General features: G+C 44.8%; 1 protein-coding gene across 1 annotated transcript in view; it reads right to left on the reverse strand.

Moving 5' to 3' along the window:
• Nucleotides 1-362: 362 nt before the first annotated feature.
• Nucleotides 363-24,139, reverse strand: part of Acer2 (alkaline ceramidase 2) — a 42,055-nt gene continuing 18,278 nt past the window's right edge. Inside the window, exons 4-6 of the mRNA XM_055629571.1 lie at nucleotides 18,205-18,342; nucleotides 9,023-9,160; nucleotides 363-4,613 (exon numbers count right to left, since the gene is read on the reverse strand). Of these exons, the coding sequence (XP_055485546.1) occupies nucleotides 4,427-4,613; nucleotides 9,023-9,160; nucleotides 18,205-18,342 (463 nt within the window). The 3' untranslated portion in view covers nucleotides 363-4,426. The remainder of the gene's footprint in view (nucleotides 4,614-9,022; nucleotides 9,161-18,204; nucleotides 18,343-24,139) is intronic.

The following is a 24,139-nucleotide window of genomic DNA, read 5'->3' on the forward strand; positions in this document are numbered from 1 at the left end:
TCAGAAGTGCAGGGTCATCCTCACTATATGTGACTTCAAGACCAGTCTGTGCTTCCTGTGTCTAAAGGGGGTGAGGGGGTGAACAACAAATGGGTTAACAGGCTCAGTGGGTAAAGGCATTTGCTCCCCAAGCCTGTCCACCTGAGTTCAACTCCTGGAACCCACATAAAGGCAGAAGGAGAGACCTGTCTCCAAAGTGTAAGGGCTGCCATTCATTCCACACAGATCATACATACATACATACATACACACATACATACATACATGTATTCATGCATGCATATATATGTAATGTACATATGTACATACATATATGCACACAGAGATAATAATAATGTTTTAAAAAGAAATCATCTCAGAAATAGATACATACACATGTTTATTCACAGAAAATGCCAGTTAATGGCTTTAATATTAACCATAGTTATCAGATTTCACAATAAAGCATAAAGTGCAAAAGGTCTATAAATCCCCCCCCCCAGAGCAATGATTAATACTACCTCAGCCAGGGTACATTCTACCTGTCCATGGCACACCCTACCTAAAGTATAAAACACAAAAACACGGCATATATGTGAAAATACTCTATTTGCTTGTTCTACTTATTGTGGCTATAAAATAGTTTTAAATCTGACTTGACAGGAAAAGATTTAAGCTTTTTAAAGCAAGGGCTATGTTTTAAAGTCTGTAGGAGATTAGTGTCTATAAAATCTATTGAGAATTCCAATCTGGCCAAAGATGTGTCATTGGTCAGTGGAACCAACAGTACCCAGGTCAAGCCCTGGTTTGGAAGAATCCAGTTTCAGCTGGAGAAAGAGGCTGTAAGAGAGGTCTTGGTGGCCAAGCTCCAGGCCTTGCCTGTCCCCAGAGATAGTTAGTTGTCAGACCTGAGGGAAGTAGATCCAGAGAAGGTTCAAATCCCAGTGCTGGCTCTGGGTGGGCTGGGGGAGGAGGACTGTGAGGAGAGCTTCAGGCCCCTGAGAAATCTCTTGGTTAACAGAATGGGTGGCGTTCTATTTTTACAAAGCCCACATTTGACAACCATCCAGCTTCGTCCCTCCACTCAACACTGTTGAGCCACCGTGACTGGTTCAGGCACTTTTCACTGGATAGGCACCGACTTCCCCCATGTGGATCATGACACAAACGGATGCAGACTGAAAAAGCTCTTCTGAAGAGCTGGCTTTGGCATCACGGGATGGATACTAAAGAAAGAAGAGTTCTAAGTCTCAATGATGGGTGGAAACTGTAAAGTCACTGACAGAGATGATCACATTCATGTTTTCCTATGCCTGGTGATCTCAGGTAAATCTGGAAGAGAACAGAGCCTGACATCCACACTGGTAACAGTGGCCATGACATCACTCATCAAGGTCAACTCTCCCAGGAGGAAGCAGATTCTAGTCTGCACATCAGCTAGTGAACTCAGCTTGTTTTGACCATGCTCAACACGTTAAAATCCACGATGCTGCAGCTTTAACAGCCATTTACTATGGCTCAGAGATCCGAATGTGAAGTGCCAGCCACGTCACAAAGCCAAAATCATTTCCTGTCTCAGGGGCCACTCGAGTCAGGCTTCACGGAAAAGGTAGCTCCAGCAGTGAGTTCAGAATCCAGCAATCAGCATCCAAGAGGAAGTCAGCTCGAGTGTACTCCATGCCAGCTCTCCCTGAAAACGCTGGCATGTGTATCCCACTCAAGGATAAATGATCTAAATGACATCTAATTATAGCTATAGTCGGACAGAAAGGATAGGAAGGAAACACACCCAAGAGCCAAAATACTGGCAAAGGATACTCTGAGGCAATAGAGGTATGAATGACCCTTTTCTTCTGCTGCTTTTCTGTAGCTTCCCATTTCCTGTGAACATGTAGAGCTTTAATGTAAATATGAACAATGCCCAAAGCCCAGCTCAAAATTAGATTCATATATATCCACTCCCTTGATTAGTCTGCCTATGCTGGCAAGCTGTAGAGATTTCTGTTTAAGATGGGTGTGACCACTCACTGCTGTAACCACGCTGAGCATTTGAAAGACCGAATCTGGGAGCTACCATCAGCTGGAGGCTTGTGAGTATTCATGCCAGCCCGAGCCACAAAAAAAGAGCAAAGCTCTGTCTCAGGCAGAAGAAAAACAAAGTTCTGTTTGCCCCCCAAATAAACTCCATCCCAAGCCAGGTACGGTGGCACAAGGCTGGAGAAGTTGCCCACTGAGTCACAGAGTCAGTGCTCATTGCCTTTCACCAAGTTGTGTTCAAGCACATCCATCAATATTTTATCCCTATTCCTAGGGGTGTCGGTAGAGGCCCAAGGGAAAGATTTCTTTCCCTGATAAAAAGAAATGACTCTTCCCTGACTTTGAGGACAACAGCACTGTCATGAAAGGGCCCTTGGGACAAATTAAACTTTGCCTCTGAAAATCCTCTCCTATAGCCATCTTTTTAGTGTATTCACTTATTACATTATGTGTATGAATGTTTTGCCTGCCTGAAGGTATGTGCACCACATGCATGTTCGGTGCCCTCGGAAGTCAGAAGAGGGCATCGGATCCCCTGGGACTGGAGTTACAGGTTCTGAGCTTCACGTGCACGCTGGAAACCAAATCCAGGTTCTTGGGAGAGCAACATATGTTCTTAACTGCTGAACCAACTCTCTAGCCCCAGCCAGCCCTTCCAGATTAAGGCAACTAGGTGTCATCTTCAGGCCATCTATATAGTGTAAAAGAGATAACAATAGACCCCATGCCTGGTAAGATGAACTGGAAATAAGGGATGGTTTGATTTTTGCCTCTGAAAAATTCTAGACTCAAAAATCAAAGGACTCAGCAAGAGTTCTGGTACATGAATCCCTAGGTTACCACAAACATTCAACTGAAAATCATTTTGTATATATGTTAAGCTACAGTAAAATAACATACATCAAGTTAGTTTATCACTCAAAACTAAGTATTTCTGCCTTGGAAATCACCAATCAGATGACTTGTGTAACTTATACAAGTTACTCATAAAGCTTCAAAGCCATAAAAGTAGAATGAAATCTATTCATTTAAAAACCCTAAGTTCAGTTTCCCCTTTGGACCCTGTGAGATTCTGAACAGGGTAAAAGTTCCTGGAGGGGCTAGAAACAGCTAGCTCCTTCAGACTCCGGACAGTGGTGTGGCCCCCACCCCCTGAGCTCTGCCCCACTCCCCACAATGGAATGTCAGGAAGCAGAAGGCGCCTGAGTTACAAACATCCCTGAGATACCCCATCCTACCTCATACCCTCAAGACAGCCCAGTGAAGACAGTGTGAGGAAGGTGAGAAAACATTCAGGCCAGAGTCTTCCTCTTCCCCTTCCCCACCTGCGACCCCCAACCAGCCAATCAGAGTGCAGTGACCGCCCAGCATCGAGAAGGGCCAACCTTCAAGTGCTCTGAGAAGCCTGTTAGCACCAGGTACTGGGAAAGCAACAGCAGGAGACCCATATCCCCAGGAGGCTACATTTCCCAGGAGGCCCACATGCCCTGGAAAACAGTAGAGAAATGGGGTCAGAGTCTTGGAGGTAACACCATATTGGAAGCTTCCAACGCAAAACACTTTCCAAAAGCTTCACACATGCCACAGTAAAAGCCAGAGCTGCCTCGGTGATTGACATGGGTCCCTGGTGCTCTCGCAGAGCTCAAGTGGCAAGCTGAGGGGGCTGTGCGTGGACTCTTCACACCAGAAAAGTTCTCTGAGGGTCTGAAGCTGCTGAACTTCAGGAAGAGCAGAAACAACGTCAGGATCTAAGGTGTGCTTGAAGCGGAGTGTAGGTTTTGGCACAGAGGGTGTTACTGGCTTTGCCCTCTGAAGACAAGGCTCCATCTTTCAGCGGAGGTAGTAGAAGGATTCACAAGCACGTGGAAAACCTGGGAAAGCTCAGAGGCACAACTGACGAGCCACCTCCCTTAGCCACAACCCCCATGAGCATTTTGTCCACTTGGTTTTGTTGAAGGACAATTTTTTCCCCACAAAATGAACTTTGCTCTGGCACCTTCCATCAAAACTCAGAAGGTCTTGTGTATCAGAGGGGCTGACTCCTTTGTAATCAGAGAGCCTGGGAATGGTGAGATCTACAACAAGCCACCTTCTCCAGCAAGAAGCTTTGGGCTACCCCGGGGTCTCCCAAAGAACTACTTTGCCACTGACATTCAGCCCATCAAGCTCACGTGACTGGAAGGAATGCTGAGTAAGACACTCTTCATGTCCATGAGCCCTTCGTTTCCCAACCTGGAAAAAAGGATGGACCCTCCTTCTTAGGCACAATGGTCCAGTAAGAGCCCAAAGGAACAGAAATTTAAAGAGACACACCCATACTGATTCTTCAACCCCCTTGGCTATTTCTGCTAGCAAACGAAGCCCAGTGCATGAAGAGAAATAGGTAGGGAAGTCAACCACTGCCTTGCCATCACGTGATCTTGACTGGCGACTTCTTGTGGGCACACAGGAGGGACACATAGGGGACACCAATAAAAGCCCACTTCTCGCTGGGCCAGAATCGAATGACTGGTCCTTGTTCAGGTATCTCTGAGACAGCATCAAAGTAGGCAAAGCACACACAGCCCAGATATGCAGCAAGGCAGATGAGGATGTGCCTGCAAAAGAGGGAAAAGGTGAGCTGGGCACAGCGCTTCTCCTTGAGCCACCTACCTTCCACGCTGTCACTTTCATCCAGAGGGCATACCTAATGGAGAAAGGGTGAGACAGCCAACCAAACCAAAAGAGGTATGATAAGTCTTAAGACTGTCCTAAAACACAAAACATTTCCACTTGAAATGGCATGGTGGCTCAGACCTGTAATTCTAGCACTCTGGGAGGCCAACTCAAGAGGAGTGTCAAAAGCTCAAGGCTACACCATGAGTTCAAAGCCAGCCAGAGCCACAGTTCAAGAAGAAAAAAAAAAATATTACTAGATGATTGGACCAAATACATTTAGGGCCTTCCCAGAAGAACTAAAGGCAAAGGACGAAACCGGAAGTACCAAGGTGGAAATGGCTGAGCCCAGAATTAGATCCCAGCTCATTGCTTCTCACCTCGGCAATGTGTACAGCTTGTGCTTTTCATTGAAAATTAGTCTATATTAAAATGCACTCAAAGCTTTACGGAAAAATCTATTTAAAAAAAAAAAAAAAAGAAAGAAAGAAATCTTTTACCTGTCAAAAGTTTCAATTTGATCTTTACCAAAAAGGAAATCCTGGCAGAGGTGGCACATGCTTTTAATCTCAGCACTAGGGAGGGAGAGGCAGGCAGATCTCTGAGTTCAAGGCCAGCCTGGTCTATAGAGTGAGTTCCTGGACAGCCAGGACTGCACAGAGAAACCCTGTCTTTAAAAACCAAAAAGAAAAAGAAAGGAAGGAAGGAACAAACAAATGAAGGAAGGAACGAAGGAAGGAAGAACTCTTGTTCTGAGTTCAAATCTCCAGCATCCTCGTAGAAAGGTGAGCATGGCTGTGTGTGCCTGAAATCCCAACATTGAAGAACAGCAAAACAGATCCTAAGAGCTTGCTGGATAACCAGCCCAGCTGAAAAAGCAAGTTTCTGGTTCAGTGAGAGACATCGTCTCCAAGGCAAGAAAGCAGAGAGCAATAGAGGAAAATAACCAATGCCCTGCTGTGGCTTTTGATTGATTAAATAAAACGTAATGAGCTAAGGAGCTGGAAAGATGGCTCAGTGGTTAAGCGCTCTTCCAAAGGTGAGTTCAATTCCCAGCAACCACATGGTGGCTCACAACCATCTAGAATGTGAACTAATTCCCTCTTCTGGCAGGTCTAAATGCAGAGAGAACACTCGTATACATAAAATAAAGAAATTAAAAAAAAAAAACGTAATGAGCTAATGGAGAGGTGAAGCTATATTATATAAATGCAGGTTTATTGGAAGAGCATGGGGAAAGAAAAATGGGAAGCCAGGAAAAGAGAGCAAGAAGGGGGAAAAGAGGAAAAGGGGGGAAAGGGAGAAAAGGGGCAGGTGGAGCCAAAATGTCTAGATTATACAGTGAAGGGCCTCTGAGAGAGGGGAGGCCTGTCCCAAGGCAAGGCGGGATATGCCAGCCACACCCTTCAGCAGGAAGAGACCTAACAGCTTTCTCATGTATGGACATGTTCATTCACACCTGCACATTCGTATGTGTGCAACACACACACCCACCGTTCGTACACACAAAGACCCTGACACTTACTAATAGACAGACTGGCGAAGTGAATTATAAAACATCTATGTAATGAAGTACTAAATAGAACAAAATAAAGCTTCATAGATAGATGATAGATAGATGGATGGATAGATAGATAGACAGACAGACAGATGCACATTAGTAAAGAGTAATGCCCATGGAGAGGATGTGGAATGGAGCTGAGCTGGCAGAGCACTTGCCTAGCATGTGTTAAGTCCTAGGTTCAGTTCCACAAGCCCAGAGAGAATCTCAGTACTTAAGAGACGGAGTTAAAAGGATCAGGAGTTCAAAGTCATCCTCTTGTGTGCAATTGGCACAAAGCTTGGCTGGGCTCCAGGAGACACTGCTGTCCTAAAGGAGAGGTGTGGGCATGCTCTAAATACAGAGTTAGCTAACACTTTTACACTGTAACAGGATAGTGTCATGGACAAGAGTGTTGGGTCACATTCACACCTATCCTGGGAGGTCTGTGGGCGCATGTGGGCCTGGGGCCACTCATTGGCTGGGCATGCTCAATAAGAGTTTGGTTTAAAAATAGAACAATTTTGCATCACATGCAGAAAGGTGCCATTGTAGTTTTCTAGAAACATAATGATTCATGGGTATCTGGTTGTAGATAGATAGAAGAGGAAAAAGTTCCTTATTGTTGTTTGTTTTTTTGTTGTTTTGTTTTGTTTTGTTTTGAGACATGGTCTAACTATGTAGCACTGGCTGGCCCAGAACTCACTATGTAGACCTGGTTAGCTTTTAATTCATAGATGCTGATTGCCTCCAATCAGCTTGCTGCTATTAAAAATGTGTGCCACCAGACCTGGGTTCTCATTTCTTTTCTTCTTCATTTTTTCACCAGCAATGTAGGAGGAACAGAATTTTCTTGAGGAATGTGTTTATATACCATAAAATATGAAAAAATATACTTCAGGTTGTTAATATCTTTCTTTGGGGAGTCGGACTGAGAGAGTCATTTTCTATACGTCTTTGTTGTTTTAAACTATTATTCAAAAATCATTCCGTGGGGCTGGAGAGATGACTAACTGATGAAGATAACTTGCTGCTCTTACAGAGAACTTTGACTCCCAGCACCTACCTGGTGGCTCACATCTGCCTCTAACTCCAGTTCCAGAGGCCCCAACTCCCTGTTCTCTTTGGGTACTGCATGCGTGTGGCATAGGGACACATTTGCAGGCAAAACATTCATACAAATAAAACTAAATTAAAAAAAATTTTAGTGTATGTATCTGGCAACATGGCTAGGTGGGTAAAGGCATTTCCTTCAAGTCTGATGATAAGTTAGGTTCCTGGCATCCACATGGCAGATGCAGAGAACAAACACATGAGAGTGCGTGTGTATACACATACTCACACAGGCTACAACATGCATGCGCCAAACACCCACCCTACATGAGCAAAATCACTTCATAATGGGGAAGAAGAGATGGTTCAACCTTGAAAAACAAAGCAGATCCTGTGAGTGAACACCTCAGCTTGTATATTTTATTTGGTTTGGTTCTTTGAAAGTGGTTCTAGAAGCCTCCAAAACTTACATTTCTCAGCATGGCAATTCTCCCTGGAGAAGCCCACACCTATGCTTAGGTATGCTGCGTTCTTCACTGAGCACCTCACTATCTCTTAACCCTCCTCCTTAAAAATCTACATTAAAATCACTCCAACTCCAAACTCCAGCTCTGTGTGTACACACAAGCTGAAGTTCACTTGAGCAAAGAATTTCCTGTTTGGTGTGTGAAAGCATGTGCGTGGTGTGTGTATGTGTGTGTGTGTGTGTGTGTGTGTGTGTGTGTGTGTGGTGTATAGAATCTTACTGCGTAGTCCATACTAACCTGAATCTTGTAGTGAACTTCCTGCCTCAGTTTCTCAGGTGCAAAGATGGCAAGTGTGAGCCACCATGCCTAGCTCACAGTGGGATCTGAAGATGGCTCTGGCTGTGGGTTAATAGAAACCTACAGAACTTCCCCAGGATTCTCCCAATCTACCATGACATGAGACAACCATTTATCTTATTCCCTGCCCCATTCTGTATTGAACAGTCATGAGGACAGAAACACTGCCTTTATCCTGGGTTTGGAGCTGAAGTATTTTCTAGGAAGAAAGCCCCTCCCCATCCCAGGTCCTCCTTTTCTGCTGGAGTTTGAGCCCAGGCACTTGTGCATGCCAAGTGGGCATTCTACCACTCTACCACTGAGCCACACCTTCCACCTTTCCACCGTTTCCTCCCCTTCCCGAGTGTGGATTCTGTACATGATTTTTGGAACCACCATTTTCTTTTCTTTGAACGTCAGAGTCATTCCCAGGCTTCCCCAAATCTATAGATGCTCTGCTTCCTTCTGACCAAACTGTGGGAGTTCTATTCAACAACAGACTTTAGGTCTCCTAGGCTTTACCTGTAACCAGAAAAAGAACAGGTGAGACTGTCCCTAGAGGCCTGTGTAGCTTTCACCTGGCCACAGGGGCCCTGAGGGCGTGGTTCCTATTGAGAACCAGCCTATCTCCAGCTCCTCCGCCCCCACCATCTATCCAGACCTGAGAGCTCAGGTTGCAGTCTCCGTTTTCAGCTCTCTGTACTAATTAAGGAGAGGCTGCCAACCCATAACAATTAGGTCTTTGCAAGGGTTTGTTCTGGCTAAACCAGCTCCCCGGGGCTATTTTCACACTCTACCTCACTTTCATTGTTTCTTTTAAAATGTCTGACGTAAGAGAGAAAGAGCCTGGAAGATCGCCTCTATGCCCTTTCCCTGAACCCACCTGCACCCAGCCCCTGCAGCAAGTGAGGACACCAATGTCAGCACCGTCACCTCAGGGCAGGAGTTTACTTACCACACACAATGCAGGTATGGGAAGTGAAAGGATGAGAGCAGCTCACAGAAAGCTCGGTCACTGATCCAGCAGAAGAGGGCGAGAGTCCACCAGAGGCCGGAGAAGAGGCCCAGCTTAAACACGCGTACATTGTCACATCTGTGGGGGAGAAGGGAGAGAGAAGGTCTGTCGGTTCTGGCTTCCACATGCTTTGCTAGCTACCTCTCCTGTGTCTCCAAAAGGTCTCATTCACCCCAGCTCTAGGCATCGGCATCCTTCTGAACACAGACTCACAGATGTAAATACCACATGTACACACAGGACTTCCATAATCTTATTTTCCACACAGGCCTGGCCCCTGACTCCAGATGCATAGAACCACCCACCATCTTGAAAGGGTGCCCTGATGTCTAATACAGACACAGTACAGCTAGTCTTTCCTCCTGCCCACAGACCCCACATGTGGTCTGCCTTCCGGCCATGCGGGTCCAGGCCCCCATCATCTCCTCCTCTCTAACCCACTCTCACCTTTGTCCTTGTTGGACAATGTTGTGTTCCCAGGCAATGTTCTGTTCCCGGGCTTTAATGAGAGAGATTGCCCTTCCTTTTTGTTTTCTTTCCATACTCCAACCCTCACCATCTTTGCTACGGTAGAGCTATGCTGTTCCTCAAACACCCCACTGTGGCGAAGCACGAATGGACCCTAAGCTTTTCCCACTTGCTTTGCCTCTGCCAGGGGTGCCCTGCCCTCACACAGCAATGCAAGTCGTTTGTCTTCGAGTGCCCGTGCGACATCATTCAGGCAGCCTGTACTGGTTTGAATGAGACTGTCTCGTTGGATGAATAAAACAGTCTCCAGATGGTGGTGCTGTTTGGGAAGTTTAGAAGGTACAGCCTTGTTGAAGGAATTATGTCACTTGAGGCAGACTTGCCTTAGCTCTCTACACACTGATAGTAAGGCCCACACACACACACACATGAGTCAAGCTGCCTACCTAGAACCTTCACTCCTGTGGACTAGTATTCACAACACTGGAGGTACTCTGCATGCTTCCAACAGAGAGAGAGAAACACCACACCAGTTACAAACCCTTCAATCCACTCGAATGACCTGCCAGCAAGATACGCTGGCATAATAGTGGCACAAAACATGTGGCAATAACCAACCAATATCTCCATGAGATGGAAGCCATTGCTTACATGGACATTGCTTACATAGACAAGAACCTGAGACTAGACTGCCCAAGAACCTAGGGGAAAACCTAACACTCCTGTCCTGCTCCAGGATGGTAGCAATATAATGACTCCTGACTCCTATTCTCATAGATCCCTGCCTTGCTCAGCCATCATCAGAGAAGCTTCCTCCTACAGCAATACAGAGACTCACAAATACAAAGACCCACAGCCAGACAATATGCGGAGATTGGGCGCCTTTAGCACACTCAGCCTTAAAAAGGACGTCTCCATCACATCCCTCCCCTCAGGGCCCAGGTAACTGTGTGGAAGATGATGCGGAAAGGAAGACTGTAAGAGCCAGAGGAGATGAACAATACCAAGGAAACAAGGCCTTCTAAATTCAACAGGACTAATGCACGTAGGAGCTCACAGAGACTGGCAGCAGGCACAGGGCCTGCACGGGTGCACAGCAGATGGTGCTCTAGAGCTGAAGTGAACACAATTCTCTGTGCCTAACCCAAAAGCTATGTCCAATTGATAGCCACTTGTTGTACTGAGGTGTTTGGGGTTTTTTTGTTTTGTTTTGTTTTTGGGTTTTTTGTTTGTTTGTTTGTTTGTTTTTGTTTTTGGTTTTGGTTTTTTTTTTGCTTGTTTCTTGAGAAAGAACTTAAAAGTTAGATGGGTAGGGGGCAGGCGAGGATCTGGAAGGACTTGGGGGAGGGAAAGAATATGATCAAAATACAGGCTTTAAATTTAAAAACTGTTTTAAATAATAACTTTAAAACTCTAAAAAGAAAAAATTAGTTTCCTCCAAGGGAGTCTCAGTTGGGGAAACAAAACGCTCTTCAGGGTGGGTCCTATGCCAAGCAATAGACGATCAACACAAAACAGGCATGAGCCCATCTTTGCAGGGTCTTTGTCACATACTGCTAAGCCAGGGCCTTTGCACGTAGAGGATGGCTTCCACTTTGGGGTTTTTATAGGAGTCCTGTGAGAACATACATGACTCTCTGTATCTACAAGAATCTCTTATGCTTTTTCTTTGAGTCTTTTTCTTGTTTGGCTGTTTTGTCATATTCCAGTGTCTTTGTTTTTTATTTCTCTAATTGTATTTTATTTTGTTATCATTCCTTAGATGTCTGTTTTCTAACAAGGAACAGAAAGGTTATGGATCTGGATAGAAGGGAATGCCGGGAAGAACTGGAAGGAGTAGGAGGAGGGGAAAGTGTAATCAGAATATTCTGTACACAGAAACATCTATTTTGGGCTGGGGAGTTGGCTCAGAGGTTAAGAGCCAACAGAGGTTAAGGTCCTCAGTTCAATTCCCAGCAACCACTGGGTGGCTCACAACGATCTATAATGAGATCTGGTGCCCTCTTCTGGCACACATGCAGGCAGAATACTGTATAGATAATAAATAAATCCTTAACAGTGTTTATTTTAAAAGAACATCTATTTTCAATAAAAGAAAAAAAAGTTTCCTTTTTCATGGTATTTTGTCACAGCAATAGAAAGATAACTAATACAGAAAAAAAAAATTTAAGTTTTTCAAGACAGGGAACTCTTTCTGTAGACCAGCCTGGTCTCAAACTCACAGAGATCCTCCTGCCTTTGTCTCCCAAGTGCTGGGATTAAAGGCATGAGCCTCCACTGCCTGGCCCATTCCTCCTTTAATGTAATCCTCCTGACATCTATTTTGCTGTTTGTTCCCTGCTGACAGATAACTGTTCTCCACAGTGTCCTCAGCACTGAAACAGTACTGGGGATAAAAAAAAAATAAACTCTCAAGAAATCTTAAATACATATATATATTTCTTGCACAGACTAACAAACATTCTTCTGAAATAAGTCCCTCTGCTTATGAGAAACCTGCGACAGTTTTTTTTTTTTTTTTTCCTCCTTATGGAACTATTCTTAAATTGGAAAATTTCTATTCCTGGGGAAGAATGTCCAGTGAACCCACTGACAGCTGGGGGCTGAAGAGGTTCCACACCTTCCTTCCAGGACCTCTGTCCTCAGTAGACCACTCCTGAGTCAGTTAGGGTCTTACAGGGGGCTCAGCAGCCAAGAAAAGGAAAGCTGTCAAATGCCTGACATGCCACCACCATTCCCACTTCCTGACGGAAACATAAGGAAAAGCTTCGATGAAGAAGGGATAAGATAGCAGTTCACAAGCTCTGTTTTAAAGCAAAACAAAACAAAAAATCCTCTCTCACAGGAAGGTTGAATGCCACATTTGAAAAGTATTTCTGGAAAAAAAAACAAATAGAGGGCCGTGTCACAGAGAAATCATTAACTTCCATCTGACCTAGATTGTTTCCTATTGCAGTGACAAAACACCACAACCAAAAACAATCTGGGGAGAAAAGGTTTATTACACCTTACAACCCCCAGTTCCAGGCCTGGAGGGAAGCCAAGGCGGGAACTCAAAGCAAAACTCTGGAGGCAGAAACTGAACAGGGACCATGGAGGAACACTGCTTACTGGCTTGCTCTTTATGGCTTGTATCTCCCTAGGGTTGACAATGCTCACATCAATCGTCAATCAAAAAAATCCCCCTGAGGCTTGCCCACAGGCCATCGTGGTGGAAACATTTTTAATTGTGTTTCCCTCTTCTCAGATGACTCTAGCTTGTGCCAACTTGACAGAAAAAAACAAAACAAAACCATACCAGGCCAGGCACGGTGGTGCACGCCTGTAATCCCAGCATCAGGAAGGGAGAGGCAGGCAGATCTCTATGAGTTTGGGGCAAGCCTTATCTACAAAGCGTCCAGCACATCAAGGCTACACTGAGAAACCCTGTCTCGAAAAAACAAACAAACAAAAACCTTACCAGTAAACCATCACTGTAACAAAATACGTGAAACAAGGGACTTAAAAAGAGGAAAGAATAATATTGAGTCATAGTTGTATACGTTTCAAGCCATGGCCCCCTGGCCCTATTGCCCTTTGCTCAACAGGACAGGGAGAATGAGGCCAGCCAAAGCTACTTATTTCATGATTGCCAGAAAGCAAAGACACAGGATCAGACAGGGTCCCAAAGTCTCCTTCAAGGACATGCCTCCATGTGACCTGACTTCCTTCCATAGATTCCACCCTTGACTAGTGCCACACACCAGCAGCAAAACCTTAAGCACTTCCAAAATTTAAGACACAAACTAAGGGGCAGGAAAGATGGCTCAGTGGTTAAGAGCGCTGGCTGCTCTTCCAGAGGACTTGGGTTCCATTCCCAGCACCCACATGGAGGCTCACAATGCTCTGTGACTCCAGTTCTAGGGGATCTAACACCCTCTCTGGTCTCTGAGGACACCAGGCATGCATGTGGCACACAGACATACATGCAGGCAAAATACCCAGAGAGAGAGAATAAGCCAGGTGCAGTGGCACATGCCGTTAATCCCAGCACGTGGAAGGCAGAGGCAGGTGGTTCTTTATACGTTCAAAGCCAGCCTGGTCTAAATAGCAAGTTCTAGGGTAGCCAGGACTACATATTGAGACCCTGTCAAAACAAAACAAAAAAACATTCTAGTCGTCCTATGAGTGAAACGAAGCTTCCAAAGAGCATCTACCATGAGCTCATGGCCTCCTCCCGCCTCAATTTCAATACTTCCTGAACTTCGCCCTCTACAGGGCCATCTCTTCATATTGCATCCTGTCACTGAACCCTGTTATCCTCCTTCACATCAGTTATCAAAAGCTGAAACTGCATAGTATTTGTGCAATGACTCACTTCATGTATGAAAGGTCAAAGACAGTAAGAACTACACCTGCTCATTCACCAATGGATACCTAGCGTCTAGCAAGAGTTCCTGGCCCAAAGCAGGGGTTAAATAAATGCTTGCTGAGTGAATCAATAAAATTAAAAAGTACAGGGACAATTTCAGCTGGACTCCAGTAATTTGGGTAAAATATTTTATTTTATTTAGTTTGGTTTGGTTTGGGTTTTTTGGTTTAGTTTTTCAGAGACAGGCTTTGTCTGTGTAGCCTTGGCTGACCCACATACAATACCTTGTCTGTGTAGCCTTGGATGTGTCTCAAGAGTTTGAGGCCAGCCTCTCTTTGTAGACCAGGCTGGCCTCAAACTCTTGAGACACGTCCTGTAGTCCAAGCTGGCTTCAAAGCTATTATGTAGCCTCCTGCTCTCACTTCCCAAGTCCTAGGACTGCAGACTAGTTCAAAGCCAGTTTAGGCTGTATAATAAAATGTATATTAAGGAAGAAGAAAAAAAAAAAAAAAAGAAAGTGGAAGGAATTAAGGCAGAGGAAGGGAAGTAAGAAAAAGGAAGAATAAGCCAGGCATGGTAATGGATGTCTTTGATCCCAACACTTAGGAGACAGAAGCAGATGTACCTCTAAGTTTGAGTCCACCTGATCTACAAAGCCAGTTCCAGGACAGCCAGGACTACATAGAGAGACCATGTCTCATACAAAACAAAACAAAAATTTACTAAAAAATTATTTTTTTTTACAAATCATTATTTTTACAGAAAGTTTCCATGAACACCCAATCCATTTAAATTTAGAAATTTTGCTTAAGGAGCACACCAAAACAGAGTGATATGGTTGACAGATACTGTGGGCAGTGTCAGTGAAAGCAATGAAAGAGTGCCAGTTTGAGTGACTGGGGGATGGCAGAGGAGACGGAAATCAATGGAGAGCCAGGGGCCCAAGGCAGTACCTGTGTCTCCCTCTACTCCCGAGGATTCAGGTCCTGCTACAGCTGCTGGTCAGGAAGCTCAGGTCAGCTCAGGACTGTCCAAACCTGGCTCCGCTAGCTTTTGGCCTCATTGTCAGGGCTTTCATCAGAATATCAGTGTGAGGCCAAGTTTCAGAAGGAAACGAGCAGTACGGAATTAATGTATGCAACAGGACTGGGCTTCAAGATACAAAATCCTGAGAGCGGCGTCCACTCTTTCTTCTCTTACTGATCCTTTAGTGGTGGTGGGGTGGCGGTTGTTTTGTTTGGCTTTTGAGACAGACTCGCATGCTGTAGCCCGGCTGGCTGTCCTGAAATTGACTATGCAGACCAAGCTGGCCTTGAACTCACAGAGGTTTTCCTGTCTCTGCCTCCCTGGTGCTGGGATTAAAGGCATGTACTACCACACCCAGCCTCCTCCATTGTATTCTCAAGGTGCTTCTTAAGAATAAAAGAATCATTCTTAGAATCAGAAAAAGATACCTTTCTATTAAATATCATTTAAAAAAATGTTTTCGATGTATCTGCTTTACGCATCTGAGCATTTTGCCTGCATGTATGCATATGCACCAAGTACATGACTTGAGGCGAAAAGTCTCCTGAAGAGAGTGTCCGGTCCCCTGGAACTGGAGTTATTACAGTGGCTGTGAACCATCACGTGGGTGCTGGGAATTGAAAGCCTCTACAAGAGCTTTCACCCACTGAGCCTCTCTCTCCAGGCCCCATAGAAGCTTGTTTTTAAGGCAGTTGAAATGCAGGAAAGTCTCTTGGCAACGGGATTTAAACATCCCAAAGTTCAGCAATATCAGGTCATGACCCTGACTCAGAATAAACTTTCATTTTCTCCTGCTGAGGGAGGGTCCAGACATTGAAACTCTAAAGGCCAGACACCTTCAGGAAGGAAGGCTAGAGAGAAACAGAGCGATAAAACAGTCCTTCCTCTTTGTCCCCCCAGGCAAAGCACGGCACAATGAGAGAATAGCTTGGACCTGACATGTCACGTGAGAACAGGGAAGACGTTGGAAGGAAACGCACAGAGGGCCAAGAGCACCCTTTTTTTCTGGGAATATTATCAAAGCAGGGAACTTTTCCTTTCCTTTTCCTTACTGAGATTTGGGCAGTAACTGAGTTACAGCAGGGAACAAAAAAGAGCTGAGCTATGTCTATGCAGTGTCGCTTTGTCCTTCTGTGTCAAGCAGAAGTTGAACAAAACTCCTTAAATTACTTTTTAATCATGGTTGCAGTGAGTGCTGTAAAGGAGGACAATACGAGTACACATAAATGGCCGAGCCCCAAACTAAAGGACCAGCAACAGTTAACCACACCAAGGGTCAGAAACAGGTTAGTGTGACCAAGGGCCTGGAGCTAGAGGGACCTGGGCTCAAATGAAGACAAAGAAGTCAGAACAGTGGAGAACAGACAAGGGGAAGCTTCAAATGTGCATGTTGGGGGGCGGGGGAGGATACACTCAACTTACAGGGCAGCAGAGATGTGTGTAAAAAACTTTGAATTGCATTGGTATTGCCGTGCCAACAAGTAGAACAATGACAGAAACCTGAGGAGATGTCCGGGGAAAGATAGCTTCTGACTTGGACATCTGGGCAGAGTACTCCTATTTAGGACAACTGCAAGCACTACAAAGAAAACTAGGGATGGAAAAAACAGGCAAGGAACCTGGTTTGTCAACCTGAACTCTCAGTACTTGTGACTCCTGCAATTGCAGGAGTCAGGTAAGCAGCTAAGCAGATAAGAAACTAAAGGTAAGAAAAACAGCCTAAACCCAGTGTGGGGTACACACCTTTAATCCCAGGAGGCAGAGGCAGGAAGATCTCTGAATTCGAGGCTAGCCTGGTCTACAGAGCAAGTTCTAAGACAGTCAGGGCTACACAGAGAAACTCTGTCTGGAAAAACAAACAAAAAACAACATTTGGGGGCTAGAAAGATGGTTCAGAGGTTAAGAGCACTGGCTGCTCTTCCACAGGACCCATGTTCAACTTCCAGCATCTATATGATGGGTCACAAGCATTTTTAACTCCATTTCCAGGAAATCTGATGCCTTCCTCGGGCGTCCTCAAGTACCAGGCATGCAAGTGGTACACAGACATATATACAAAGCACCCATACACATAAAATGCTGCATTTAAAAAAATTTTTTTTAAGTCACTCATGGGCATGGTATCTGACACTTATAATCTCAGCACTAAGGGAGCTATGGTGTGAAGATCGATATGAGTAAGTCCCCAGCATGGCCAGCCTCAGCTACATAGCAGGAGCTGGTTTCTAAACATCAAGACATTCAGAGCTCATAACAAGAGTAGTATGAGCCAGGCGCGGTAGTAGGCGCTTGTAATCCTAGCATTCAAGAAGGCAGAGGCAGGCGGATCTCCGTGAGTGCGAAGCCAGTCTGGTCTACAAAGGGAGTCCAGGACAGCCAAGGCTACACAGAGAAACCTTGTCTGGAAAAAAAATACATTTTTTATTTGTTTGTTTGTTTTGTGAGACACAGTTTCTCTGTGTAACCTTGGCTGTCCTGGACTCACTTTGTAGAACAGCCTGGCCTCGAACTCACAGAGATCTGCCTGCCTCTGCTTCCCTGAGTGCTGGGATTATAGGTGTGCACCACAGTGCCCGGCTGGATTCAAATACGTTTTTAAAGTAACTACAACAAAAACAAATGTTTTCAGCAAATCTTAAAATGAGAACAATGTTCATATGTATTTAGTGGCTAGAAGACCCACATACAATACCTAAAATAAAATATTTGGCTTTTTCCAGTATTTAAATGTTGTGTGTATGAATGTTTTGCTTGAATGTATGTGTGCCACGTACCTTCCTGGTGCCTGCAGAGGTCAGGATTGGGTGTTGGATGCTTGGGAGCCACCATGTAGGTGCTGGCAACAAAACCAAGGATGACTGGGAGTGTTCTTAACCATGCTCTTAACCACTGGGCTGCATCTCTAGCCCCCATAAAGTATTTCTGGAAGGGCTCGAGATCTAGATGGTTCAGAAGTCAAGAGCATTTACCGCTCTAACCAGAGAACCCAGATTTGGCCTCAGTACAATATCAGGCAACCCACAGCTCCAGTTCTGGGGGTCAGACTACTCTTTTAATCTCTGAGGGTTCCTGCACACACATGGTGTGATACATACATTCAGGAGAATACACATACACACAAAATAAAATATATAGAAATTTTTTTAAATATATACATTAAAAATAAAAAACAAATTTTAAAAAAATGTTTCCTCATATGAACTTGAAGTCTTCATCTGCGACTTCCCAGAAGAAGATGGTTACCCAGGCAACATAAGACTGTGAGAATGGTACCCACCTCTTCAGTTCTGCAATGAGCAGCGCAGTACATGGAACCCCGAGACTCATCAGAGAGATATTGTTGATGGCGGGCTTTACAAACGCCAGGCATGTTGTAACTGCAGACAGGACACAGACCACCGCCTTGAACCTGCCCCTAAACCGGTGGAAGTTAAACAAAATGCATTAGCAAAGGAAATCACGCTGGTCTGTTTAACATGCTCCCCTGACCACACACGCTGAGGATTGAACCCAAGGCCTTGCGCATGCTGGGCATGTATGCTCCCACTGCTTGCTACTGCTGGGGAGGTTGCAGCCAGCACTATTCGTGCAAATTGAGAAGAACTTCTACAACAGTGTTCTCAACCATCCTAATGCTGCAACTCTTTAACACAGTTTCTCACATCGTCGGGACCCCAAACATAAAATTATTTTTGTTGCTACCTCATAACTGTAACTTTGCTACTGTTATGAATAGTGAAGTAAATATCTGATACGCAGAATATCTGATTTGTGGTGGGGTTGTGACCCACAGCGGTTGAGAAGAACAATACATTAAGTATTGTTAGGTGAAAAATGAGCCAAAGCTAAAAGCCATCTGCTCTACTTCTAGGAGCTGACTGTTGGGAAATCAAAGACTTTGAAAACAGCTGTGAAAACGGTTAAACCATTATCAACTTAGGTCTCTGGGGGAGAGACTGGTAATGATTTCCTTGCTCTTCTTTCTGTGTGTCTTCAGATGTTCTTCTGCAGGACTTGACAAACCCTTTCTGTAGAAGCCAGACACAGTAGCACAGGACTACAATCCCAGCACTTGGGAGGTAGAGGCAGGAGGATCAGGAGTTCAAGACCAGCCTCAGCTACGTAGCCTGTTTTGAGACCCTGTAAAGGATCAGAAGCATTTTAGGTTTTGCAGGTCCTAAGCTCTTTGCTGCAGCTATTCAACCCTGCCTTTACAAAGATAAACTCAGGAATATGCATGCCTATGAACTGATAAAACATCATAGAATTCATTTAGCCCCAAGTAGTTCTACCAAGTCAATATGCATGACTTTTATGAGACATTAATAAAGCATAAACATTACTACTTAAAAAAAATAACCCTGTGTGCCCAGCCTACAAAACTAAAAGTCTTGTGAAAAAATTTTCTTCAAATAAGATGAATATTTCCTGGCAGCCTGTAGGTCTGTCATAAACTGGAAGTTTATCTTGACATGATTTTAACATGACAGATCAATAACACTCTCTTCACAGCCTTCAGAGAAGTGGAGCCAGCCAGAAGTGGCGACGTGATCCTGGTCATGCTTCTTCCTCTCTCCAGCAGCCCCGTTTCCTGAAGTATAGAGCAAAAAAGGCCCTGGCCTAGCCACTCTCAGTGGCCTTATCCACGGCTTAAATTAAGGAGCACATGATTTTCCTGTAGTTTCTGTTTTTTGTCATTAGCAGAATTTGTTTTGGCCAAGAGCCCCGGAACAGGTCACAGTTAGGAAACTGATTGGAATGAAGTTCTAGTATAAAGAAATCAAAGGGTATCGGTTCTTCAAAATACAAATGTATCTTCTAAAGGGAAAAAGCATTTACCATCAAGGCACAGGAAATCATTGATCAAGCTGCCAGCCTACTGACTGCAATGAGCAGGCTTTGTAGCCCTAAACCATAGGGGAAAAGATGTATGTGAAAGGAAGCAGGCAGCAAAATCTCAAGAGACTCGTGTTTTCTTCCTGACAGGCCAGAACTCAGCCACCGGAAGCAAAGCTGTCTGTCCAGCCTGAGGACAGCCCCCACCAATACCAGGCACATGTCCTCTGGGCCCTGAGCAACTCTCCCTGAAAGCTCCTGACACAGCAAAGCCAGGGCCTTTTGCTAGTCTGTCTCTGTTCCTTCCCTCTCCTCTTGCTATCACAGGACAAGCCCATGTGTTTCCTTCTCTTCTCGAGGTACACCACATCTGTACATTGTTTTGCACACACACACACACACACACACACACACACACACACACACACACACCCTTCAATTGGAAGCATGTAACCAGAGGTTTACAGGCTGGAGATATAGCTGAAGTAGCATAGTGCTTTCCTAGCATGCACGGGGCCCTGGGTCCATCCATTGCATCTCAAAAACTGGGTGTGGTCCTGCATATTTGTGATCCTAGTACATGAAAGGAGAAGGCAGGAAGATTAGAAGATCAAAATCATCTTCAGCTAGCAAGCTTGGAGCCAGACTGGGACACCGGAGACCTTGGTTTTTATTCTTGTTATTTTCTTTTGGTTTTGTTTTGTTTCTAAAAAGAAAGGAAGAAAGAAAGAAAGAAAAAAAGAAAGAAAGAAAGAAAGAAAGAAAGAAAGAAAGAAAGAAAGAAAGAAAGAAAGAAAGAAAGAAAGGGGAGAAGCTGGGAGGAGGGAGAAAATAAGGTTCCAAGGTATGGTAGTCGATACCCAGTGGCTGGGATTCAAGCACAAGTTAGAGGGAAGAATACAGTAATTAAAAGCACAGATGTTATGTGAACAACCAAGCAAGATACAGTCCAGGTATAATTTGATCAATAATAAATGGATGATAAAAGAAAAAAAAAAAAAAAGCACAGATGTTTCAGATGGACAAATGCACTCACAAATCCTGGCCCCTGTTCAGTGGCTGCGGGCCCTTCGCAAGAAGCTTAACTCCTCCAGATTTTCCCACTTGAAACTGAACCACTAACACCCGTGGCATTCCTGTGAGCACTACAGTATTTAATACAAAGCCCAGTACACATAATGTGCCCATAAGACCCACTATCACCACCTTTTTTAGAATAAATACTACGTTAATAGTATCACTGTTGTTGAGCTTGCCATTGGGATTCATATCTGTAAACCCAGCATTTGGGAGGCTGAGGCAGGAGGATTGCCATGAGTTGAGGCCAGCTAGACTAAGAGTGTGACCACGTCTCAAAATGAAACAGAAAGCAAACAAAAAAGAAACAAATATTATTGTTGGTAATATCTTCTGAAGAATAGCAGGCTGAACAGCCACTCTAATTCCCCAAAGACTCTGTATAATACTGCCAAATAGTTTAAAGGCTTGTGCTTTGGGAGACAGGCACAGACACCTCCCCACACTGGGTCCAGAGGGAGTGCAGGAATGTACCGGACGATGAGGACATCCTGTGCGTGCACACAATTTTGCAACCAGTTGAAGTAAACAGAGGCCACGTGGCCGGCCAGCCCAGCATGCCCGAGCAAGTGTCACCAGAGGCCCTGAGGGTGTGTGTCCTAAACTGTGATGGCTGGTGGTCCCAACAGCTCAGATAGACCCATGCCAGAGCACACAGTAATGTAACCATTAGTACCTCCTTACTCTGTAGTGTCCAAACCCAAATCTAGCAACCTAACTTCCTGACCATAATCTCATAATAAAGCTGGTACTGTTACCATTATCTACTCGGACTTTCTGAATGATGAAACCATGTCCACAAACTTCTGAGATGTCCCTTAAGATGGTTAGAACTAGCGCCGGCCATCGGAAAGTACACATGCCCACTTAAAGCAGCCAGCCCTTGCTATCCCTGATGTTACAGCACTGGGCCTGGGAAGGGCCTCAGGGAGCTCATGGGGCCCTGTTGTTTCATAAGGGAGGACCAAGGCCCAGAGAGTTTAGGCTTCTAGCCTTCCATGTGCTGAGACAGGCAGGGCCTAGCCTGTTCCCTAGCCACTCAGGATACTGAAAATAAAGTGGAATCCAAATGAGAGCTGGCTGTAGGTTTTGTAAAGAGGGATCGTAAAAAGCACATACAAGAGGTTTTTTGGGAAGTGCATTACATTAGCCTATAATAACCCTTTTTTTTTTCTTACTTTGAAAATGAAAAAAAAAAATTAAAGTATTCATAGCCATTAGTTAAGTGTATATTCTGAAAAGTCCTGGGATTTCTAAGCAAAATGAGACTCTGTCTTTTCCTAACCTATCAATTATATTGTATTGGTATAACGAATACTAACTTTGTATAGATAGCATTACCTTTTGTTGCTGTTTAATTTTTTTGTCAACTAGACTCATTGGAGAAGAGGAAACCTTAGCTGAGAAGGTGATCCCACCGACTGGTCTGCCTCTGGAGGCACTTTCCTGATTAGTGATTGGTGTGGGAGAGGAGGGCCCAGCCACTATGGGTTGCTGGGCAGGGGATGCTGGGAGGTGTAAGGAAAGTAATTGACAGTGAGCCTGGGGAGCAAGCCAGAAAGCAGCATTTCCCCACAGTCTGCTTCCAGCCTGCAGTTCCTGCCCTGACTTCCTTTCACGATGGAATCCCACTATAGGCCGAAATAAACCCTTTCCTCCCCAAGTTGCTTTTGGTCATGGTGCTCATCAGAGCAACTGAAACCTAATTAGGACATCTTCCGAATGTACATCCAGATTTGTGTTTTATAGTAGCTTATTGCACAGAAGAATCTTCATTCTCTGTGAAGCAAGATAGTATATATACTTTTTTTTTTTTCATTTCGTTTTCTCTTTTAAAAAATTTTTATTTTGCAGCACTAGGACATGAACTCAAGGCATTATGCATGCTACACAAGGGCTCTGTGACAAACTGAACTCACAGGCATCTCATTTTTCTCTGATCCCTTTAGGAGTGTGTGTGTGTGTGTGTGTGTGTGTGTGTGTGTGTGTGTGTGTGTATGAACTCACAACGATCCTCTAGAATTACTGACAGGAATTCTGGAGGCTGGCCTGCTGCTTCCCTGCAGAACAGCCACTTGCCTCCTTGTCACTGGGAGATTTAAGATGGGCAGATAAGAATGAGCCTCTTGCTCACTTTTCCTTTGCTGCGTGCTGCTGCTTGCTCATTCAGGTTCTCCTCTTGCTTCGCTCATGTATCTCCAAAAGCAGAGCTGTCCACTGCGTGCAACTGGCAGCCATGAGAGCTGAGGGCCAGCAATGAACGTGTTCTCAGGGTGGTGCAAACTGTGCTCATCATCTCAGCCGTGAAGAGTTCACAGATGAGGAGACAGGACACGTGGTCCCCAGCCTTCAAATGACTCTCCCCACACCCAGGGCACAGTGCTTACACTGTCACAACCTCCCAAGGGCAACAGGGCACAGTGCTTTGATGGTCCCAACATTGCTGCGCACACTGTTTTCAGTATTAAGTCGACAGGTTTCAATTACCAACATCAATACCCCGCATACTTTCCTCCTGTTTAAACATGCCACACTTCTACTCCATGAAATGAGGAGAGAAAAGGGCTGTCTATAATTGATAGGATTAAAAACCGCCGCTTGGAATTTCAACCCGGGACTACAGGATGCCACAAATAGAGAAAATCCTTTTTCTCATTTCTTCAGTTTCTCAATCAGATCCCAATACCTGGAAGATCTCAATGCAGAAACTAACACACATCAGGATGTGTAAGGGGCTGATGAAGTTCTGAGTGTATGTTTGGATGACATAAGCATGGTCAAGTTAAGGACCACAGTGACTCAGACTCATGGGAATGGCAAAGGCTTCCCCTGGTCCGTGTGTGGATGTTGACTTACATGCAGAATATGTCCACAGCGGCTTCCTCCTCTCTGTATTTACAGCCTGAGACTGCTCCTGTACAAAGACCTCCTGCCGAGATTAACTAACCCTGCCTCCTGCTTAGCTGTTTACAGTAATTCTGCTTCAGATATATACAGTAACCCTGACTCATTCAGATGTATAAAAGAAAGAACTTCCAAGTTGCTGCTGCTATGGGTACATCTCCATCAGACCCATGGCTCCGGATCCCAGCTTTTCTGTCTACGTGTCTGTCATTTCTTCATTCCCTTGTTGCTCCCATAGGTCAGTTCTTAAGCCTTGCAGAGTGCAACAACAGAGGAGGGCAGTGGCACCCCGGGAGCTGGTGGGTAAAGTTAAAAGTTCTCATCTGCAAAACTGCCTGTGGCATTTGCTGTATGCTCTTGGTTTCTACCTTGCACTTATGTGGCTTCTCCTGAGA

Source organism: Psammomys obesus, unplaced genomic scaffold (genome assembly GCF_907164565.1).
Source record: "Psammomys obesus unplaced genomic scaffold, mPsaObe1.curated_primary_1811, whole genome shotgun sequence".
Classification (NCBI taxonomy): domain Eukaryota; kingdom Metazoa; phylum Chordata; class Mammalia; order Rodentia; family Muridae; genus Psammomys; species Psammomys obesus.